Raw genomic sequence first — 22,211 nt, 5'->3', positions numbered from 1 at the left:
CAGAGAAGGCCGCTCACATCCCGTTGTTGTTTATGCTCACACACAGTGATTCAGCTCAAATTGAATGACCTAATGTCTTATCTCCTGGAACAGGGATCCAACGAGCACCCAGTGGACACAGACCTAATGAATAGTGGATGAGTGCAGGTTACATGCTCTGCCAACCAGCACCTACTGGAAAGGTCAAAACAGCCGACAGCAGCGGCGGCGGGCCAATAGAGGGCCACGGGGCCTGGCCCCAACCATATTGGAGCCACACAAAGACAAAAGTATTGAAAAAGTATTATAATTATATTAATTATATTCATAAATTATACACAATTTCAATATTTGTGTTTTGAAAAGTAAATTTTTTAGATGGCCCTAAAGCTGCACGTTCTCCTCAGGTGCCATTTTTAAAGACATGACAACGGGAGCCCGACCCGGTGAAATCAATGGGGACGGATCCGACATGGACAGTTACGGGAAGAATTAAGAAACATGAACACCAGGACACACATGATCACTCCTCAAGCAGCCATATGGGGCAAAGTGAAAGTCACTACCAGCTGGACGATGGACACAGGAGGAAGAAACATGAGGAGGATAAAAACAGGCACACTTTAACCCAAACAAGGTTTATTGGGGGATCCTAATATCTAAAAAAATTCTATTAGATTTTATATATATATATACAATATAAAATATATATATATACAATATAAAATATATATATATATACAATATAAAATATATATATATATATATATATAAAATAAACACATATATATATGTATGTATATATATATGTGTTTATTTTATATATATAAATAAAATTAAAAAAATTATATATATGTGTATATATATTATATACATATATATATATACACACACACTGAATTGCCCTTTTTGTGTCAATGTGGGAATAAATGTGAAATATTTAACTACAAAGTAGAAATCGTGTTTGCTACTTGTTTTGCATTGAATCATACTGGGCTGTTTGCTGACGTTGATTGGATGGCCCTAACAAAAGAATATTCCAGCAGCCGCCACTGTCAGCCAGTGTTTGTTTAATTAACGGTGAAAAGAGATGATTGTCTTAAATCCCAACAAGTGTTCCCTTGCCACATCTCGAGTTAAACAGTTCTATTTAAATCCACTTTCCCGGCATCGAGTGAAGAAGTGGGTGAATACTTTACCGTTGGGGCTTTCTTCATCGATGGCAACAATGGTAGCCGGTGGACCCGACCGGGACAGTTTACATTCTGGGAGGATGAATAAAAACATGGAGAGTTAACATTGCCACCTTGCAAGGTGTAACACTCAATTGTGAAGCATATATGGATGATTGTGCCTGATGAAGGCTTTAAGCTGGTTGGTAACTGCTCTCCTTAAGGAATAAGTGGCTGCTGCAATCACCCCGTCAGAGCGTCTCTCTTTGAAACCCAATTAGACTCTGCAGAGCGCAGAGCGTACATCAGTGAGAGAGGTGAGGAGCGGAGAGAAGGATTGAGGGGTGAGGGGTGAGCAGAGGGGACACAAGAGGGGATCAAATGGAGTCTGCATAGAAGAACATGGTGAGGGAGACACTTTTTTTTTTTTTTAGAGATGGAGACAAAAAGCGAATGAAGGAAAAGTAAAAGGCAGCAATACGTCACTAGATATAATGGATACGTGATATGATCTGTCACTGCAGATATAACCCATGGCGTTCTGCTCTCTACGCTGAGAGGACGTGGGCTGATTAGGAAAAGAGCAACGGCATCGTGAGGGTGATTGCAGTGAATCTGGTTTAAAAAAGGGGAAGGGAGGCAACAGCGGGGGAGACGAATGCCCCTTAGTACCCCCCCCCCCCCCTTCAGGGTCATCAGGGGTTAATACACCAGAACGGTGACTGAACACAGGTACCAGTTGAAGAAAGAGGAGATAGTTCTTACCCTCATATTGCCAGTCTGCAATTTGAGACATCCCACCAGGAAGGAGAGACGAGGAGGAGGAGGAAGACGGCAAGCAAAAGGAGGATAGCAAGAGGGGGGGGGGGAGCAGAAGAGACAAATCATGAAAGATAGGAATAAACCTTCAGGGCAAAGCAACCCCCCAAAAAAGAGGAGCCTTAGACAGTCTAAGGTTTTGAAAAACATGGGCGAAATAAAGTAGAAGCAAATAAATAATGTGCTGAGAGCGATTGAGCGCTCAGCGTTTCCATCTCCAGTCACAGCTCTGCATCCCGACTCGAGGCTTCACACGGAGGAACGGCACCGACGTTTAACCATTCTTCTTCATCCCGTCTTCATCCCTACGTCCTCGCAAGGAAACACAAGAGGAACACCAACAGTCACGAGAATGGAACGCATCGCTGTGCAGCTCTGGAGAACGGATGGGGAGCAACTCCCAGCGGACGGCTGCGAGGCGGAGAGGCGCTCGCCTGGAAAAGAGACTTCACGGAACCTTTTCTGAGGAGCCTGAGCATCGCGGACGATTTGTTCCAAGACTGGTGCTGCAATTATGTTTAATGGTGTTTGTCAAAAGTAATTTAGTTGTTTGTTGTGCTAATTATAAAATAATCCTCTCTCTCTCTCTGTGTGAAAGCCTGGATTATCTCAGGATTCATTGCTAATGTATCTGGTTTCTTGATACGGGAGACTATATTGAGACTCCCCAAATATAGAGGAAACAGTCCAATTTGCCGTGGTGAGGAAGAGGCGAAGGTTTTCTCTTCGGTAACAAGGGGGCTGATTTAAAGGAGCAGTGTCAGAGTCATCTAAAGGGAAGGTTGCAGCCGACCAGCTCCGACTTATACAAGTAGAGAACTCTTAATTTAGGGGAAATAATTGACAATGGGAATATTTTGCAGACACATTCCAGCATAATCTTCTGTACGAAACATATTCGTTGCATATGAACACTGTTTTTTGAACGAGACATGTTTGTGCCAGCTGCTTCATTTTAAAGCTTAATGTGCGTGTGGTTCATGCTGTACTTGTTTTCTCCCACCTCTCCGCGTAGGTGCGCCGACCACTGTGAGCCCTCATTAGCTCTCCAGTCACGCGCCGGACGCGGCCCGATTGCTCGCGCCTTCCTCCACCACTCACGGTCTCTGTGGCGCCGAGCGAGAATTTACCCCCCCGTCACCCTTCTGAAGCTATGAGTGCATCTCAGTTGATCCAGATAGATGCGTGAGCCATGGAACAGCAGTCACTAGTTACATTACACTCTACCAGCTGGCCTGTGTGTGAACAGCAGATGACAGATGTGTCTCCCCTGCTTGACTGCCTTTGTATCCTTCAGTGTAAGCCGATGCCTCTCATTTATTACTAACCAGCCATTGGTTCTCTGCGGGGCGTCTATGACTTGTTCTCTCTGTTCCTTCCCTCCTGTCTCGTCTCATCTGCCTTCCTCTCCCTACCTGTCAGACTGCTTCCCACTCAAATAATACAAATTAAATGGGATGAAAAAAGGAAACAGTCTGGGTTGTTACTTAACCCTCCTGTTACCTTAGGGTCAATTTGACCCCATTCAATGTGTAACCCTCCTGTTACCTTTATATTTACTGACATATTTTACCCTCGGGGTCAATTTGACCCCAGCAATTAAAACCTCCAGAAAATTATTAGAATTAATATTGTTTTCCAATTTTAAGTGTGAGGTACTTTATGTTTGTTTGTTGACTACCTAAATAGCCCTTTAAATATGTAAAAAAGTTGATATTTCTTATATGTTTGACAGTGAAAAACAGCCTGGGGTCAAATTGACCCCAAAGAACACCGACATTAAACATTGAATGGGGTCAAATTGACCCTAAGGTAACAGGAGGGTTAAAGAGACAGATGGACACGATGATATTTCAAATTCAGACTTTTTCAAAATGTACCCGTAACGGTCGGATAATTCCTCTGGAAGAACTTCTTGTTGTCACTTTTAAAGAGATCCGTGCATGTATTTGCACAGAAGTGTAACCATCAAGTTGAAATCAATTACCTTGCCACATATCTTCAGCAGGACCTCAATGTAATCGTGTGTTACGGGGCTTTTCTTTTTCCGTGCGTGACACTTAAGTCAACTCGAGGTTGAGAGTCTTACTGTGGAGAATTACGCTAGGGAGGAAATACGGGATGAAGAGTCGATTTGCATTAAATACAAATGATCTGCTCTCTTTTCACACAAGTCACAGCACATTCCCTCACAGGAGTGGACTTTTTTTGTATGTGAAAAAAGGGCCTCCTATAGCCGGTGCTCATCCTCCCCGAGAGTCCACTCGTGCTAACCCTCAAAGGTTTACTCGTGCACGTCTTCCCTTATTGTGCTCTCGTCTTCCTGTCAGCACTCACTTATCTCTGAGAAGTGCACACTTGCTGCTCGTCTCTCTCAAAGTTTCTTGAGAGAATAAACTCTCAAATGACTTTTGTGCACGAGCGAGTGAATAAATCCCTATGTCAGGTTTCTGTCAAGCTGATGGAAAAAGCTCAATGGGGAGCTGTGTGAAGGGGAGGATGAGCATTCCAGGTGTGGACCACATAGAAAAATAAAATGAAAAAAAGAAAGACTTTGAAATACGGCTCTCTCCGTTCAGACAATATTACAGGCGGTCGACGAGAAATGCCGTCCGGATGCATCCTCCATCCACCGGCTCCTTATCTAGTGTTTCAACCAGCATCCATTTACTCTTTAAATGTTGAACTTTGCAAAGCGAAATAAGCAGGTCGGGTTGCAGGAAGGAAAATCCCCATTAAGAACAAAGTCAAAGAGCACAGAAGTCGCCCGGGAGTCAAAACAGGCTTCGGCTGGTTGAAAACAGCTATCGTTCTTCAGCACACCCAACTGTCACCATGACACACACACACACACACACACACACGTTGCTTAGGAACCATTTCTTCATGTGCACGTTCACACGACTCTACGCGGTTGACACAATCCAGCCCGTGTGCCGGTTTACACTAGCACATCATCGCGTTACCATCAAATATACATGACGGTGACTCAGTGGGTCACCTGGGCAACGGCGTGTGCGTCTGTGTGTGTTTTGAGAATCTAATGGATACGTGAAACGAGTCACGACGAGTCCGAGCCGGTTCCCCTCTGTTGCCCGTCCGCATGCTCAGCTCAGCCAATGAGACGCAGGCTTTAACTGGAAGAGACGCGACGGGGATATTGATCCTCTCCACTCGCTGCAATGAAGGGAATACGTGTCAATTCCAAAATATTGGTGTGCAATAAAACCATGATCGCAGGCGATGACTGTCAATTTAAAAATGCAATATTGATATAAAGATAATAATACATTGTAATAATCCAGCTGCTCTTTAATCATTGTACATATACAGTAATGGTTGGAGAACTTCTCTCATGTGTAATTCATTTTCCAGAATCTATTTGTACAAAAAACGCACAATAAACAACGATGAAGATGACTGATAGCAGGATTTCTCTATTTTTGTATTGATTAATTACCTATAGATAAAGGCACGCCATGATTGACTGTTTGTGCGTCAGTTACGTTTCTTCAAATCTTCTTTTTGTTCAAAGTCACTCAAATTGGGGGCGGCTGTAGCTCAGTGGGGTGAGGGGGTCGTCCTGCAACCCCAAGGATGTCGGTTCGATCCCCGCTCTCCACATAAGTTGCAAGTCGAAGTGTCCATGAGCAAGGCACTGAACTCCCGGGCGCCTCACTGCAGCCCACTGCTCCTCAATAACTAAGGAGGGGTTAAAGGCAGAGAATACATGTCGTTGCATGTGTACCTGGACTCTGTGCAATGACAATAGATTGAATCCAAAAATTGCATTCGATGGATTCGACGTACATCTGGTCTTATATCCAAACGCAGGTCCAGAGAAGGAGACTTGTGTCGGTTGAACAGAGGCATATAATGACGTCCCCGTGGACCTCCAACGAGAACATATTTCTAAAGAGTGCTTTTGTATGTGTTTGGAAACAGTTCCTTGTTGATAATAAACACCCTCAACCATAGCAATGGAACGCGGTGCGGACAATAAAGTGGCTGAGGAAGCTGGCACACATTTGGAGAGAGAATCAGAATCTTTCTGCAAAGGTCAACTCCACGGCACGGAGTCAGTTGGCGGTGAAGAACACAGCGGGCATCGTCGCTCTGGCCTGCTTCCACAGAAATAATGGACTCGTTACATCTGGTGATGTTTGGGTTTGGGCCGGTGAACACGGGACAAGGAGCAGGCTGTTTTCTAGAGATGCTATTGGGCTGTGTTCTTGTTTTGTATCCAGTAGGAAATGATTAGTTATAGACAACAAACAAACAAACTTTTGGGGACACTTAGTATTCACTTTCCTGAGTTGAGGAGATCAATTGAAGTCTCTGGCCAGTAAGATAAATATGAATCTACGGCCAGCAGCCATTTAGCTGAGTGAAAAGCCTGGAAGCCGGGAAAGCAGCCAGTCCAGCTCCAAGGTAAGAAAACCCTCCAACACTTTCTTTATAAACAGTTTTAAAAGATTCAGATTTTCCACTGCAGTGCCATATTGTGAAAATGTGCTGATAATCGACTGCACCGCGCTTGATACCATGTGTTAAATAATCACGAGGTTACCGTGCCTGGAGTCCAGACTGTGAATGGGGCAACAAACCTCCAAAATATGCTGGAATAATATGTGAAACAAACATCTGAAAAAGAAAAGAGAGAAGAGTTTGAAAGAGCTGCTTCCCCCATTGAGTGACGGCCGCGTGATGTGGATTTGGCACACTCCAAACAAACGGCAAAGTAAAGGTTTTATGATGAAACTGTTCCCTTTTTGTGAGCAAGACTGAAGTGAAATTGATAACATAGCAATTTGGGACATGGACGATTCTGCCAAGAGATGTCATTTAAAAAAAATTAAAAATAAACTTTTACATTAGCCTTCAAACAGTGCAGCGAAAGCTGCGGAAACGAGTGTGTTGAGTGTCCTTTACATCCAGAACTAGAATGGGCACTCGGTAGAGCGCATACCTTCGCATATCACAACATTGGGCATTGAATTATTTTGTCCTATAATTTTGACCTATCCATGACCTTGACCTTGACCTTTGACCCGATTGATCCCAAAATCGAATCAAATGGTCCCCGGATAATAACCAATCATCCCACCAAATTTCATGCGATTCAAGAAGATGTTGACCTTTTCATGACCTTGACCTTTGACCCGATCGATCCCAAAATCTAATCAAATGGTCCCCGGATAATAACCAATCATCCCACCAAATTTCATGCGATTCGGTTTAAAACTTTTTTTGTTATGCGAATAACACGCATACAAATAAATAAATAAATACACGGCGATCAAAACATAACCTTCCGCATTTTCAATGCGAAGGTAATGAGGATTAACGGCGTCACGGTGACTTTACAACGGGAACAATATGTGTTGTAGAGTACGTGTGGGATCGTGTTCATTCATACTATTCTGAAGAGTTTGTAAGTTAATAACAAATTAGGGCTTTTTCAAATAACTTGATTCCCATGCAAAGAGCCTCTTTGAGGTTATTTACTGTGCTAATTAAATTGTGAAAACAATTCATGTCCTTCATTCAAGCTGAATTCCCCGTCTGTTCCGCCACAATGCTTCTCGACGCTTTGCTCCAGCCCCGACTTTTGAAAATATACGACACTTCTACTTCAACTACCCCCTCGTAAAAGGGTTGAAATACAGGAGCTGACAGACAGGGTCCTTTTCCTCTCAAACTTCTCGCGTCACGTCCTTTTCGAGCTTCCATCTGCATCTCTCCCCGGGGTCCGATTCCGCTCCCCCCCTCCCGATCCATTCATCCACGGAAGGACAGCGGAAGGGACACAAATGGAGAGGTGAGAGGAGACGGTTCAAGGAGACAGAAACGAAGAGAAAAAAACAGGGGATCGGTGGATGGAGGAGAGAAAGTAGTGAGGAGAAGGAAAGGGTGGATGGAGGGTTTAGAAGAGAGGAGTAAATGGAAAGGAGAGACAGTGTGACCTTGTGTGAGATTGATGTATCTCTGGAGAAAACGGATTGTCGACACACACACACACACACACACACACACACACAGTGTCAGGCTCAGTGCTGTAGGGATCACCGCTCTGTCACTGTCCTGGCTTATCATTATCCTCCCTCTCTCCCTCTCTCTGTCTCGGTGAGGGGTTGAACGCGGCTGACAGCGGTCGTGGTGGTAATCAGACGGTCGTTGTTATGAGGACACATGGTGGAAATCCGTCAACACCCCTCCAGTGACGCCGAATGCTCCTGAGGATCCACATCGGCGTCTGGAGGCGTCGCCTGGATCGCGACTGCTTTGGAAGAGATCCGGGCGGGAAGAAGATTTGAAAAAGGAATGGATCCACATGTTGGGTAACTGGGGGTATTAAAAAAGCTCCATTTTGAATACACTGTGGAATAAAAAACCCTATTTCCCGATTTGTTATCCTAGAAATCTGCTTTTAACCCTCCTGTTACCTTCACATTTACTAACATATTTTACCCTCGGGGTCAATTTGACCCCAGCAATTAAAACCTCCAGAAAATTATTAGACTTAATATTGTTTCCGAAGTTTAAGTGTGAGGTACTTTATGTTTGTTTGTTGACTACCTAAATAGCCCTTTAAATATATAAAAAACGTTGATATTTTTTATATGTTTGACACAGTGAAAAACAGCCTGGGGTCAAATTGGCCCCAAAGAACACCGACATTAAACATTGAATGGGGTCAAATTGACCCTAAAGGTAACAGGAGGGTTAAAAAGGGAAATGTTGAACTCGAGGACGCGGAGTGTTGGCAATACAAGTTCCCTTGAAGTGCAGAGCTTGAGCCAAGATGTATTTAGACTTGCTGAGCAGGGAGAATGGAGGCGAGGGGAGAGAGGGAGAACCTGGCCACTTTCCAAAGTGAGAAACACACCAACCAACATCTCTAATGCTCAATAATGTCTCCTGAGTTTAATCCCATACAAAAAATGTCCTTTCTGACTAGCTACAGCACCTGTGTGACGATATGCAGGTCCCCAAAGTCTTGAACGGGTTGCCAGGTTTGTACAGTCTGCACAGAGAACAATAGCAATGCTAAATGGCAACGTGTGCGAGCGGGAGACGCTGCAGTGCTGGGTGGACGGACACACGCTTCTAACTCAGGAAACGTCTGCTGCGTGGAACACAACAATTACACATCGTCATTTTTACAATTCTGTTGTTCAGGTCAACAGAAAAAGGCACATCAAGTATAAATAAAAGTGCTATTGGGCCTATTATTATTGTTACTTTTCTTTATGACAAGCTAGACATGTCCCGACTTTTGCTCCATATCTAGTTCACAGAAAAAAAAAGCAATTTTAATTTAAAAGCAATTTCCGTCGACGTTGAAATATTTCTTTAAAAGCATTCTGTTTTCCTTCTGTTTTTTTTCATTGATATTTTCCTTCCTCTTTTTGTACGCAATTACAATTACAGACTAGATGTTCAAAAGTGACGTATACCGTATGTCGGTACAATTCGTTAACGTCACGCAATAAATGGCTGCGTTCTTTTGAAAGTTATAAACGGCAACGGAGAGAAACATTGAGGGTGAATCGGAGGAATGGAAGGCGGCACGGGGGGGAAAAACAGCAATAAATGGGAGAGGGAGCAGAGAGTTCCAGAAGCAAAGAAATACCAATCTAGAGAAATGTCTGTCTGCCTGAGCTATTGGGGATGACAAGAAATGACGGACCGAAAAATAAATTCAGTGAGAGGGATAAAGACGAGGAAAATAAGAGAAGGGAGGGCTGAAGTGAGGACGGGTACGAGAGACGCTCACTTTGCATGAAGCATCGGACAACAAAGGGAAGCAGGAATACAAATTAAAATCACCGTGAAAACTCAAACTCCACCCACCTCCACCCACGAGCTGACACAAGCACCACGTACACCATCGATCTGCAGGACCAGCCCACCACACCGGCACCGTTGACATTGGAGTGGTGTCGCATCTTCGTCATGAGCACGTGTTCTGTCATCCTCCATCATACGGACGTTCAGGGGGCGGGGCCAACGCCACACACTCCTCCACAGTGTGATGGAGTCCATACGAGAAGGACACCAACACCTCGATGCCATCGTTACTACGGCAATGAGCATTGTCGACTTCACCGAGGCAGTATCTCCTGCTCCATACGGATGCATGCTAGGACTGCGTTTGATTGATTATGTAATATTCAGTTTTTATATCAGGCGGGTGGAATTGCCGAAAGTCGAAACGGTTGTTGCAAAAAGCATCGCGGTCAGAAGATCGACGTCTCTGCATCGTGGAAACATTTTAAAGCAAAATGCATTGTCTGGAGATTACCAAGTGGTGGATAAAACTATATTTTTCAACATTCTGTTGGTTTTTTTTGCTTCGCGATATGAATTGCCAAAAAAAGAGGACAGTGATTCAGAGAACTGGAGGGAAATTTAATTTCGTCAAGTGTTGTTCATGAATGGATTGCTCGCGGCTCGATGACCATGGGGCCCCACTACCCGTTGCTCATCTGCTTGATTCCCCCACAGTACGGGGCCAGCTAGTGGGGGGTGGAAGAGGAGAATACAAATTGCTTATTTGATCGTCGCAATCATACATACATTAAATGTGACCTCTGCATTTCACCCATCCGAAGCAATCGGAGCAGTGGGCGGCCACTCGGGGTTCAGTGTCTCGCTCAAGGACACTTTGACAGGAGCGGAGCCGGGGATCAACCCTGTGATGAACGGAGGAGCGGCTCCGCCCCCGAGCCGCAGCAGCACTGGTTCCCGTCGCATTGAAAATGCGGAAGGTAACGTTTTGATCGCCGTGTATTTGTATGCGTGCGTGCGTGTTATTCGCATAAGTCAAAAAGTATTAAACCGAATCGCATGACATTTGGTGGGATGATTGGTTATTATCCGGGGACCATTTGATTCGATTTTGGGATCGATCGGATCAAAGGTCAAGGTCAAGGTCATGAAAAGGTCAACATCTTCTTTTTACCATAGCGCGGTCAATTTATATCCAATTGGCATGCAACTAATGCCAACATGGTCATAATTTAATGCCCAATCTTGTGATATGCGAAGGTATGCGCTCTACCGAGTGCCCGTTCTAGTTAAGAACTGTGTCGGATAATGGGTGAAACATCATAGCAATATGAATTCAGACTTGCCAGATGATAAACTATTGTTTTTCATACATGTTTTATAACTGGATTTTAGCGATGGGAATAAAAATGACCAATTATTAATATTTACGGGAGTGTGAGTTCATTCAGAGTGACACTGCGTAGCAAAGGGTTGCTGAGGAGGAATCGGTTTGGGAGAGAGTCACGCTCACAGCCAGGATCTGTCATTTGCGTAGTCAGACTCTTTTTGGGCTGGCCTGAGAACATCACGGTGGGAGAGGAGCGATCTGGAAATATCTGGTTGATACGCTATTGTACCCCTCTCTTTTTTGAGAAAATTCTTTTGTCATTTAACCCACTGTGCCACATAATCACAGGCTCGATATCACACACGCGCACATAAAACGGCTCCCTGTTTAGTTGCCGTGCAGAAACTCTCAGACAGATGCAAAGGAAAGCTGGGATAGCAGCACGAACACAGAGGCAGCCACGCATCATCACAGCCGATACACGACGACTCGAGCATCTCTCTGTTCATGCCGCCGTGTCCTGTTCATATTCTCAGATGACTCGCATTCAATTAAAACAGCCAGCGGAGCGCTGCCTACACACCGCAGGCTTCAAATGAATTCTCAATCAGAGTGAAGTCAAGTCCAGGAATTCACCAGAGCAGAGGGTTTGTATTTCAGTCTGCTGCTTTTAAGTGAGTTTAAATTTGAATCCAACGATAGCTAGAGTAAGATATTCCTGTTCTGTAAGTCAAACGGGTCTGTTATGACCCGGAGTGTCATGGGGATTTGTATTGTTGTTCACCTCCCTGCCTGAGGGGGGTGCTGTGTGTTATTCAATTCAATTCAGTTTATTTGTATAGCCCAATTTCACAAATTACAAATTTGTCTCGGAGTGCTTTACAATCTGTACACATAGACATCCCTGACCTTTGACCTCACATCGGATCAGGAACAACTCCCAAATATCCCTTCAGGGGAAAAAATGGAAGAAACCTTCAGGAGAAAACAGAGGAGGATCCCTCTCCAGGATGGACAGGACAATAGATGTCATGTGACCAGAAGGACAGATTAGAGTTAAAACACATTCAATGAATATGACAGATTGTATGAATAGTTCATCGTAGGCATATTCCAGTTATGTGTTGTGTTTTTCTTTCTTTCAAGTAATTGGATGGCTATTTAGGAGGGAACCCGTGTTGCCGGCCCTTCCTCTCCAGCTTCCAACCGGGCCATGCGGCAAAGCACAATTTCGTGGGTGGTGGGGTTGGTTAGTGTGCCGGTCGGGGTGAGCAGCTCTTTTGTTCAACCCTCTTTTCTCCTGTTTTCTGCTAGGGAGATGGGTAAAACATCTGTACTTTCTTCGTTCATTTTGTGGTCTAGGGAAGTTAGGTGACTTGCACAGATTGTTTTGTTTGTTATTTTGGGCCAGGCCTCATTGGTCCTGATTTGGGAGGTGGGGAGACCTTTATTTTTGTCACGCTAAGACTCCCCTTGGCCGGGCGTAACAGGTCTCAACTAGAATGGGCACTCGGTAGAGCGCATACCTTCGCATATCACAAGATTGGGCATTGAATTATGAACATGTTGGCATTAGTTGCATGCCAATTGGATACAAATTTACCGTGCTATGGTAAAAAGAAGATGTTGACCTATCCATGACCTTGACCTTTGACCCGATTGATCCAAAAATCTAATCAAATGGTCCCCGTATAACAACCAATCATCCCACCAAATTTAATGCGATCCAAGAAGATTTTGACCTTTTCATGACCTTGACCTTTGACCCGATCGATCCCAAAATCTAATCAAATGGTCCCCGGATAATAACCAATCATCCCACCAAATTTCAAGCGATTCGGTTTAAAACTTTTTTTGTTATGCGAATAACACGCATACAAATAAATAAATAAATAAATACACGGCGATCAAAACATAACCTTCCGCATTTTCAATGCGAAGGTAATAAGGAGCATCAAGACGTAACGATCTCCATTCGTAAGTTATGACAAACAGGACTTAGTGGGTTTGAAGATGCTCACCGTTCAGCCGAGAAGCCGCGGTCGACACACCGTGTTGTCTCACAATCTCATTAAAAATATACTTGTACTCTCGTCACTCAGGGAAACAAAAATGAGTCTCTTGCTCTACCTCGGGACCCAGGCTACTTAAAACACGACCTTTGACACGCTAAATCAAGTGCTCATCCCAAGACTCGAGCTCATTAAAAACCCACTCACGTCATGAGGGGGCCCACACGGGGTAACATGTTGTCTGTCAAACCCAGAATAGCCAGGCTCATTAAAACCAACTATTCTAGTCATGTGCATACCCGCCAGAAAAAAGACGTGCAAACCTGTGATCGAGACCCTGTTCAGGAGTCAGAGTTGTACAGGTGTAATTAAACTCAGGTGGACATGTGCGCTGTGGAGACAAGAGGAGAGATCCTGAGTCTCTCCTTCTATTCTTCTGCACGGAAGCAAATGCACTTCACCGTCGGCTGCTTAGCCCTGTTGGCGAAATGCCAACCAGATGAATTGCAAGGACGACGATTAAATGAAATATTAATATTCTGACAAATCAAGCAGAAAGTCAAGAGAGTATTATCCTGAGCTCTCCCGTCGGTGATGACTTCATTTCGGTCTTTCCTTGATTCAGTTTGTTCTCGGTTCAGTGTGATATGAACGTGTGTTTTTTATTAAACATTAAAATGCCTCTTGCTAATTAGTTTTGCCCTTCAACTATTTATATTAGGACATTCATTTCAGATTGTTAACTTCTTACCTCGTGAAGTGAGAGACTGTAAAAAAATGTTTAACATTTTGGGACCAGGACTTCACAAAATGAACATTATGCTAACATGTTGAACGTAACAGACCGTGTTTGCAATTTTAATTTAGCAAAAATGCCGACATATACTAATAAACATGCCAGTCCTTGTGTGGGCATTTGCAGATAGATATCAGAGTCCTGAACCAAGTACAAGGACTACTTATGGATGTTCCTGAAAGAAACGTTACTGGTTTGCCAAAAAGGTATCAGAATTCATCCTGACTGGGAAATTAATATCTGTTCCAGATTAAATGTCACTCCATCCAATAGTGTAGTTACGCGTGTGACGAGAAAACGAAGAAGTAAATTACATAATAAGAGGTCATGCTGAATCCTCCACTTAACACCCTTTGATACTGTGTTGTGGGCACTCCTCATCTTCAGTCACCAAAGGATCAATTATGAATGATGGAAACCACGCGCCGCACAGCAGCTCGCTGAGATGTGCTCACTTCCCAACATAAATATGAAATCAGAAAAGCCATGTGCACGATCCTGATATTTAATTGCCCCTGAGCCAACTGGATTCAACGCTCAATTATAAAACAGACAGAAAAGATGAAGAAGAAAAAAAAGATGCAGGGCCTGAAAAAGACTAAAGAGACGGAGCATCGGAACGGCCTCTACCTTCCATGTCCTGGCCGAGACAGGTCGACAGCAGCAGCAGATGAAGGACTCCGGTTCCGATTACGCTCGGGCATTTGACCCGGCCCCATGACGGTGGCCCCGGGAAGTGCGTTCTAACCATCTTCACCGCCATGCTTCACCAAGCATCCATCTGCAGAGAAAAGAAGCAGAGCAAATAAACACAGGTCAGTCACCTTCACTTTCAGCTGTGCAACATTGAAAGAAGTCATGTTTTAAGTACTTTTTTCTCTCTCAATTCAATTTGTTTTGTATAGTGTGGTGTAGTTTCGTCTACTATATAATGTCAGTTTAACTAAAACATGCAAGTCAGAGCTCAAGGTTCAAGAATCTATGTGACGTGCCTCGATCTGGGTCGGAACCTCTGAAAGTCCAACTCCACGTCTCTGGGTTCAACCTGGCAGATCAGTCCCAGAATGAGGTCATTATGCCTGCGTGTGATTGGACCACAAAGGCCGGGAATAATGAACTCCTCCTTGTTTGTTTTGTATAAAGATGATGGTCAAATGCATCATCGGCAGACTTTCTCAATTCGGCTCCTGAAAGTTTCCAGGCTTCCTGCAGGCGCCTGTTGTTGACCTGCACTTGTAAAGAATAAACTGAGTATTCTTATTCAGTGAGATTCTTCTTCATCATCAATTTCTTCAAACCACCTCCGGTCGACGAGAAGATACGACAATAGCACAAAATCACAGATCAAAACATCTGTCTCGGAGGGCTTTGCAATCTGCACACATACGACAACCTCCGCCTTGGGACCCTCACATCATGAAGGGAAAAACTCCCCCCCATCAAACCTCTAACAGGGAGAAACCAAAGAAGACACAGCAACAGAGGAGGAATCCCTCTCCCAGGGCGACCGGTAGTGCAATAGATGACTTGTGTGCAACATTAATATATAACAGCTTTACTTTTCAGGACACATTGGTGTGAAAGCTTACATTAACATGCTTAAACTAGAACGGGCACTTGGTAGAGCGCATACCTTCGCATATCACAAGATTGGGCATTGAATTATGAACATTTTGGCATTAGTTGCATGCCAATTGGATAAAAATTGACCGCGCTATGGTAAAAAGAAGATTTTGACCTTTTCATGACCTTGACCTTTGACCCGATCGATCTCAAAATCGAATCAAATGGTCCCTGGATAATAAACAATCATCCCACTAAATTGCATGCGATTCGGTTTAATACTTTTTTTGTTATGCGAATAACACACAAACACACAAATAAATACACAGCGATCAAAACATAACCTTCCGCATTTTCAATGCGAAGGTAAATATGGTTGTATAGATCTTGACAAAAGATAAACTGATACAGAACTTTACTTTCCTCTAAGTCAACCTGTTGACTCGCTTTTAGTCTAACTCTAACTTAATATTAAAGACAAGAAAGGCACAACGTCCTTTGACTGGAAACGTGTCTTAATAAAGGAATATGGCGCTATTGGAGTTTGCTGCTGATTTTCTTCCTCTTATATTTTCATGAACTACGAACATTAAAAAATGTGACCCTAGATAATCCGTTCCCTTATTAATTCTACACCAACTCGGAAGAGGTAGAGGTAACGAGAAGCAGTTTGGTTATTATATAATTATATTAGAAGATGGATATTAAGACAGAAAATGGAGGGTTTGAAAAGGGTTGCAACTCATTAAAAGGTAATGTCCTGAACATGTTGATAAGGTGTCCCAGATATTGTATATTGTGGTTTATAAATTGAGTTGAGTAAACTGTATGTGTATTTGCAGAAATGTAATATTTGCTTGTTTGACCCTCACCAGTGGAATACGTCGATAGCAACATCACCATTGAAACTCCCACGGAGGGCACTATACTCTCTAATTGTTGTTGTGCACGGTACATTTAACTCTACCGCTGTTTTGTGGCGCTTGGCTAAACTTGTAAATATGGCTAATTCTTTTTTCAGGCATATTTCTTTGTTATAGATCCTGTTTTATTATCTGTAATTCGTTGTGATTGCTTCCTATCCTGGCCTGGCTCTATTATTAATAGGATGTTTTTCCCCTGAAGGGTTGTTTGGGAGTTGTTCCTGATCCGATGTGAGGTCAAAGGTCAGGGATGTCTATGTGTACAGATGGTAAAGCACTCCGAGGGGAATTTGTAATTTGTGAAAATGGGCTATACAAATAAATAAACTGAATGAAAACTGAATGTGCTGAATACATTTATGTATTGCATCACGTATAGCTAAAAGTTCATTTTCATCCATGGTCTCTATGCAGGGGCGGCCAGCGATGTGCATGTTGATCCAATAAAAGATTTAAGTGTAATATAGTTATTAAAACTGGTAAATTAAAACATTACAGATCAAAACAAAAATCATGACAACCAAATTAATTACAAATAACACATTCCTCAGTCACCAAACGACCATACCACCGTTTCCTGAGGAATACTGTTATGAAAAACAAACTATTTGACAGGCGAAGCACTTGAGAACAAAACGAATCAATATTATTTACACAGTATTTCTTCATAAATCCCGAGTTTTTTTTAAACTGGGCCTTATCAAATAACTTGTTGACCATAATTGTGAGGATGTGTGTTGGGCTTGGAGTCGTCAGCTTCTGTTTAACTCTGGTGAAGTGAAGAAATCTCTGTGGCACACAACAGCCACGCTGCAAGCGTCAGTAACCAGGATGAAGTGTATCGGGGCTGAAGGAGCTTCTCCTCGGATAGAACTCCAAAAAGTTGTATTCCTCCAGAGAGAAGAGAAAATACAGCCGACAAAAAGAGAGACGCTCACGCAATGGAGATAAAGAGGATGAGAATAAAAGAAACATGGAAATGCAATGGAAACAGAGGAAGGGGGAGGGGGGACAGAGATCGAGAGGAGAGACGGGGCGGAAGGGAAATAAAGAGAGAGTACAAGAGTAAGAAAAGAGAAACCAGAGCCTGAGACTTTGTCCCAGACAATAGCAGAAACACAAAGAAAGGAAGGGAATGAGACCGAGATGTGACCTGCACTTTAAAGGCCGGCGGTCGCGTTGAACACCAACAACCTTTCATTGATGTCCAGCGGTCGCAGCGCTGGGTGGAACATGAGAAGAGGACACAGCTGGGCTGAGGATGGGATGAAGAGGAGGATAAGAGAGAGACAACGGCAATCTGAGGGAACAGGATTGAAAGGAAAGAGAAGGGCACTCGAGAAACTTTGAGAAAACAGATTAAAGAGAAGAGCAACTTTGCAAAGAAAGGGAACAACATTGTACTTTAAAGCCTCGGAGATATTGAGGGAGAATATGAGTGTGTGTGTGAGTGTGTGTGTGTGTGAGAGAAATAGTGAAATGAAGAACCGGCCCCCGGTTGTTTTCCGATCCTCTTTCACTCTTATTGTTTTCAGTTTTAACAGTTCTGCAGCAGACTGATGACGGACTGAATCACATTCATTTTTTTTCACTACCAGAAAGCACGAGCACACGCACACACTCATACACAATCACACAAAGTTGCGTTGATCGGGCGTTCCGATGGTCTAATAGTGGGGAGAGAGAGCGAGGGATCGAAAGTGAGAATCAATTACAACCGAGTTGTTTCAAGCCTCGGGCATCGAGGCTTCCTCACGTTCTGGATTTCATAAAACGGCCAATTCTACTGCAATAGAAGGAGTGATGGAGAAACTGTCCTACAAGTAAAGAGATAAGAAGGAAGCGAATATTACGGCAGAGCAGTACAACCCAAATGACCCGATACCTCTCAACTTGACCTCCAACATGAACACTTGACACAGACGGATATCCTTCTAAAGACGCGTTCACACCAGAAGCGTTGAGAATATTCCCAACGTTTACTCGCTCGACCCTTGTTTGCGTTGCGAATGTTTGCGAGGGGCGGGGCTTATCTCCGTGGCTCGTCTCCGGAGAATTTGCGTCTATCGCAACTCCTCGTGTCCGTACATTGACTTTTGGATCTACTGCCGCTAACAATTCACAACGAATGGAAGCTGCAAATGCAAATAGAACTAGAACGGGCACTCGGTAGAGCGCATACCTTCGCATATCACAAGATTGGGAATTGAATTATGAACATTTTGGCATTAGTTGCATGCCAATTGGATAAAAATTGGCCGCGCTATGGTAAAAAGAAGATGTTGACCTTTTCATGACCTTGACTTTGACCTTTGACCCGATCGATCCCAAAATCTAATCAAATGGTCCCCGGATAATAACCAATCATCCGACCAAATTTCATGTGATTCGGTTTAATACTTTTTTAGTCATGCGAGTAACATGCATACAAATAAATAAATACTCGGCGATCAATGCAAAGGTAACTAATAACAAACAAAAGTCAACAACAACAACAACCCATAATATGATCTTAAGAGCAAAATATATGTATTAACCCTTGTGTTGCCTTAGGGTCATTTTGACCCGAATCAATATTACACCCTCCCCCCGCTTTAGGATTAATTTGACCCCATTCAATGTTTAATGTCGGTGTTCTTTCGGTAGTCAACAAACAAACATAAAGTGCCTCACACTTAAACTTGGAAAACAATATTAATTCTAATAATTTTCTGGAGGTTTTAATTGCTGGCGTCAAATTGAACCCAAAGGGTAAAATATGTTAGTTAATATAAAGGTAACAGGAGGGTTAAACATTGAATCGGGTCAAAATGACCCAAAGGCAACACAAGGGTTAAATGTTGCCTTAATTGTAAAAGTAAAGATAAGTAAATGTTCGTGTGGGAGCAAGATGTTTTCATGACCCCTAAATTCACACAAATCTTGTTTTATAAAGATATAAATAAACATTAGGTTTCAGGTTGTGTTCTTCTCCATTGGGAGGTTGTTCAATTGCTCTCAAATATTTTTAAGCAGCTTTTTATAACATTAAAAGTAGAATGCAGAGCTGGCAACACTACGATGCTACACATTCGGTCAATAAAAGTGGCACTTGAGATTACATTTCCTCGAGTGCTTCACCAAAATAAATGAAGCAATTGGTGACTTTAGCTTTCATCTGCCGCAAATGACCTTTTTTTCCAAAATGTAATCAGTCCATTATTGCTGAGCACACAGAAGATACACTTAAAACTAAATTTGGCCGTGAAAATAGGTTCATCGATCAGATGTGCCACCCCAGAAGCAAAAAGAAGTATATTAGCAATAGAGGGCCGGTTGTGTGAGCACACAGAACAATCAGATGAACAGATGAAGAAGGAAATGAAGAAAGGATGAGGAATTGAAGCAAATGAAAGATAAAAAAGAGAGAAAACAGACTGATGACGAAACAAAAGAGAGAGAGCATATTATGTATCGGCTACTCTATTGTAAAATAAAGCACTAAAAACCAATGAGGTTTAAAGTGAAGTTTGATTCTCAAATTTTTCAAAACTGCCACAACAATATTGCTTTTTTTAATAGTCATGCCGATACATCATTTCAATAAATGTTATGCAAGAGTGAAACGACGAGAGATTTAAATCAACAGAAAGAGGGGGGGGGGGTCTTCAGAAGGAAGTCAGGTCACTTCAGGACATTTTAGCAGCATTTCCACTGTTTTTCTTCTTCTATTTAGAAAGATTGGCACCTCATCCAACGAGTCCACTTTGTAAAATCCTGGAAGGTGTCATCTCAAGGCCTTTAAATCATATAATCCCTTTCAACCGAATGATGTCGCTGTTATAAATACGATATACGATGGAAAGCGGTCCTATTTGATTGGATGCTACATATTCGGAAACTTGGCGTGGAATTTAACTTACGGTTTACTTGGCATTGACAAATGTAAATCCTATGGAAATCAGGGCTTTTTTTAAGAAGTGTGAAAATGAGAAATGTAAAAGTAGTGTCAAGATAATCTATTGACTTGTGTCTTCTCAAGAAATACTTAAACGGGAACAAGCAACGGTCTTTATCTCCCCACGGCGGTGGGAGGTGCTGCACTCCAGCTACGATTTTTGAACACCGTTTTTTTCCCCGTTTGAATCCCACTTTACACCCCCCCCCCCCCCCCCCCCCCCCGCCACTGAAGGTCTGGGTTGGACCAGCAATCAGCACTGGCCTTTTAAAAATTCATACATGCATTTCTAGTTAGGCGCTAGCCCAGCGACGTCAAGGGGAACAAAGCCTCACACACATAATTCTTTAATTTTGTTTTTGCAGATTTTGCAATATTGATATATTATTTTGTGACATTACCCAAATCTCCACCTAACTGTAGCTGCACACGTACATATGAGAGGACAAGTCAGCAGGAACAATGACTTTGTTTGTGAGAAGAGATACGTATTACCTTCGCATTGAAAATGCGGAAGGTTATGTTTTGATCGCCGTGTATTTGTACGCGTGCGTGTTATTCGCATAAGTCAAAAAGTATTAAACCGAATCGCATGAAATTTGGTGGGATGATTGTTTATTATCCGGGGACCATTTGATTCGATTTTGGGATCGTTCGGGTCAAAGGTCTAGGTCATGAAAGGTCAACATCTTATTTTTACCATAGCGCGGTCAATTTCTATCCAATTGGCATGCAACTAATGCCAACATGTTCATAATTCAATGCCCAATCTTGTGATATGAACTGTGTCGGATAATGGGTGAAACATCATAGCAATATGAATTCTCTGTCTGCTGGCTTCACAGGAACTCCACAAATATCGCCGCTTGCCCCCAGAGGCAGTTCTGTCATCAAGCTGAGAGCTGATGAGATTGTTATTGAATTGACTTTATTTACCAATTTTGGCCAGTTTGGTAAAGTCAGGAAATAAAGTACCACATTCCTACAGGCACATGACCAGGGACACGTCATGCCATCACTCTTCCACAGAGCTGTCACTCTTCTGAGCTCTACCCCCCTCTGATCCTCATGACACCCCTCTATCCACACTGTAGGCACTTTATGCCATTTGTTGCACTCTCAAGTCAATATGCACTGAATATTTGCACTAGTTTAGCAACCCCAGATAGTCTATGTTTATATCTCCGCATTATTTAATGTTCATTTTATCTGTCTACTGTTTTAACTTATTACCAATAACACCAGGTCAGGCCTTAAGCCGCCCTCTTGTATAGCGCTTTATTTACTATAATCTGTATATCTTGTATTTATTATGATGCTTTCTGGTTGGATGCCAAAACTGCATTTCGTTGCTCTGTACGTGTACATGTGTAACGACAATAAAGTTGAATCTAATCTAATCACGAGCTACGACCAGCGCTCTCCTTTCTCCGTGACTTCTTCCCGTAAGGAGCTCCGACTTAGAAAATCTGCTTCTGTCAGCCTTGGGAACTAATGATGACCGTCACTCTGCAGGCCGACATGCCGCCCTGGAACAGCGGCTTCAACTTCACAGCTGCCCACGCCAATTAAATGTTGTCGCCTGAGTTTGGCTGCAGACCTGCTGCTCCAATGATTTGCAGGGCGCTGATCGGCACGCACAGCTCCTCTCTGACCTTAAGCCTCCAGTCCCAACAGCCTCTAGAGGTAGACTCTGAGGCATATCACAGAGGTCAATTATTTCTTTCCCAGAGATTAATTTAACCCTCCTGTCACCTTCAAATGCACTAACATCTTTTACCCTTTTTGACCACAGCAATTAAAACCTCCGAATCGCATGAAATTTGGTGGGATGATTGTTTATTATCCGGGGACCAGTTGATTAGATTTAGGGATCGATCGGGTCA

At 43.0% G+C, this 22,211-nt stretch overlaps 1 protein-coding gene across 1 annotated transcript in view; it reads right to left on the bottom strand.

The window, feature by feature from the left end:
• The window catches only part of LOC130204109 (protocadherin-15-like), a 172,405-nt gene that overhangs the window by 135,216 nt on the left and 14,978 nt on the right, over positions 1 to 22,211 (bottom strand). Inside the window, exons 2-4 of the mRNA XM_056430631.1 lie at positions 14,533 to 14,683; positions 1,917 to 1,931; positions 1,179 to 1,244 (exon numbers count right to left, since the gene is read on the bottom strand). Of these exons, the coding sequence (XP_056286606.1) occupies positions 1,179 to 1,244; positions 1,917 to 1,931; positions 14,533 to 14,665 (214 nt within the window). The 5' untranslated portion in view covers positions 14,666 to 14,683. The remainder of the gene's footprint in view (positions 1 to 1,178; positions 1,245 to 1,916; positions 1,932 to 14,532; positions 14,684 to 22,211) is intronic.

The sequence above is a fragment of the Pseudoliparis swirei genome, chromosome 13 (genome assembly GCF_029220125.1).
Source record: "Pseudoliparis swirei isolate HS2019 ecotype Mariana Trench chromosome 13, NWPU_hadal_v1, whole genome shotgun sequence".
NCBI classification, from domain to species: domain Eukaryota; kingdom Metazoa; phylum Chordata; class Actinopteri; order Perciformes; family Liparidae; genus Pseudoliparis; species Pseudoliparis swirei.
Note: the sequence above shows the minus strand (reverse complement) of the source record. Positions and strands in the feature narration are given on the sequence as shown.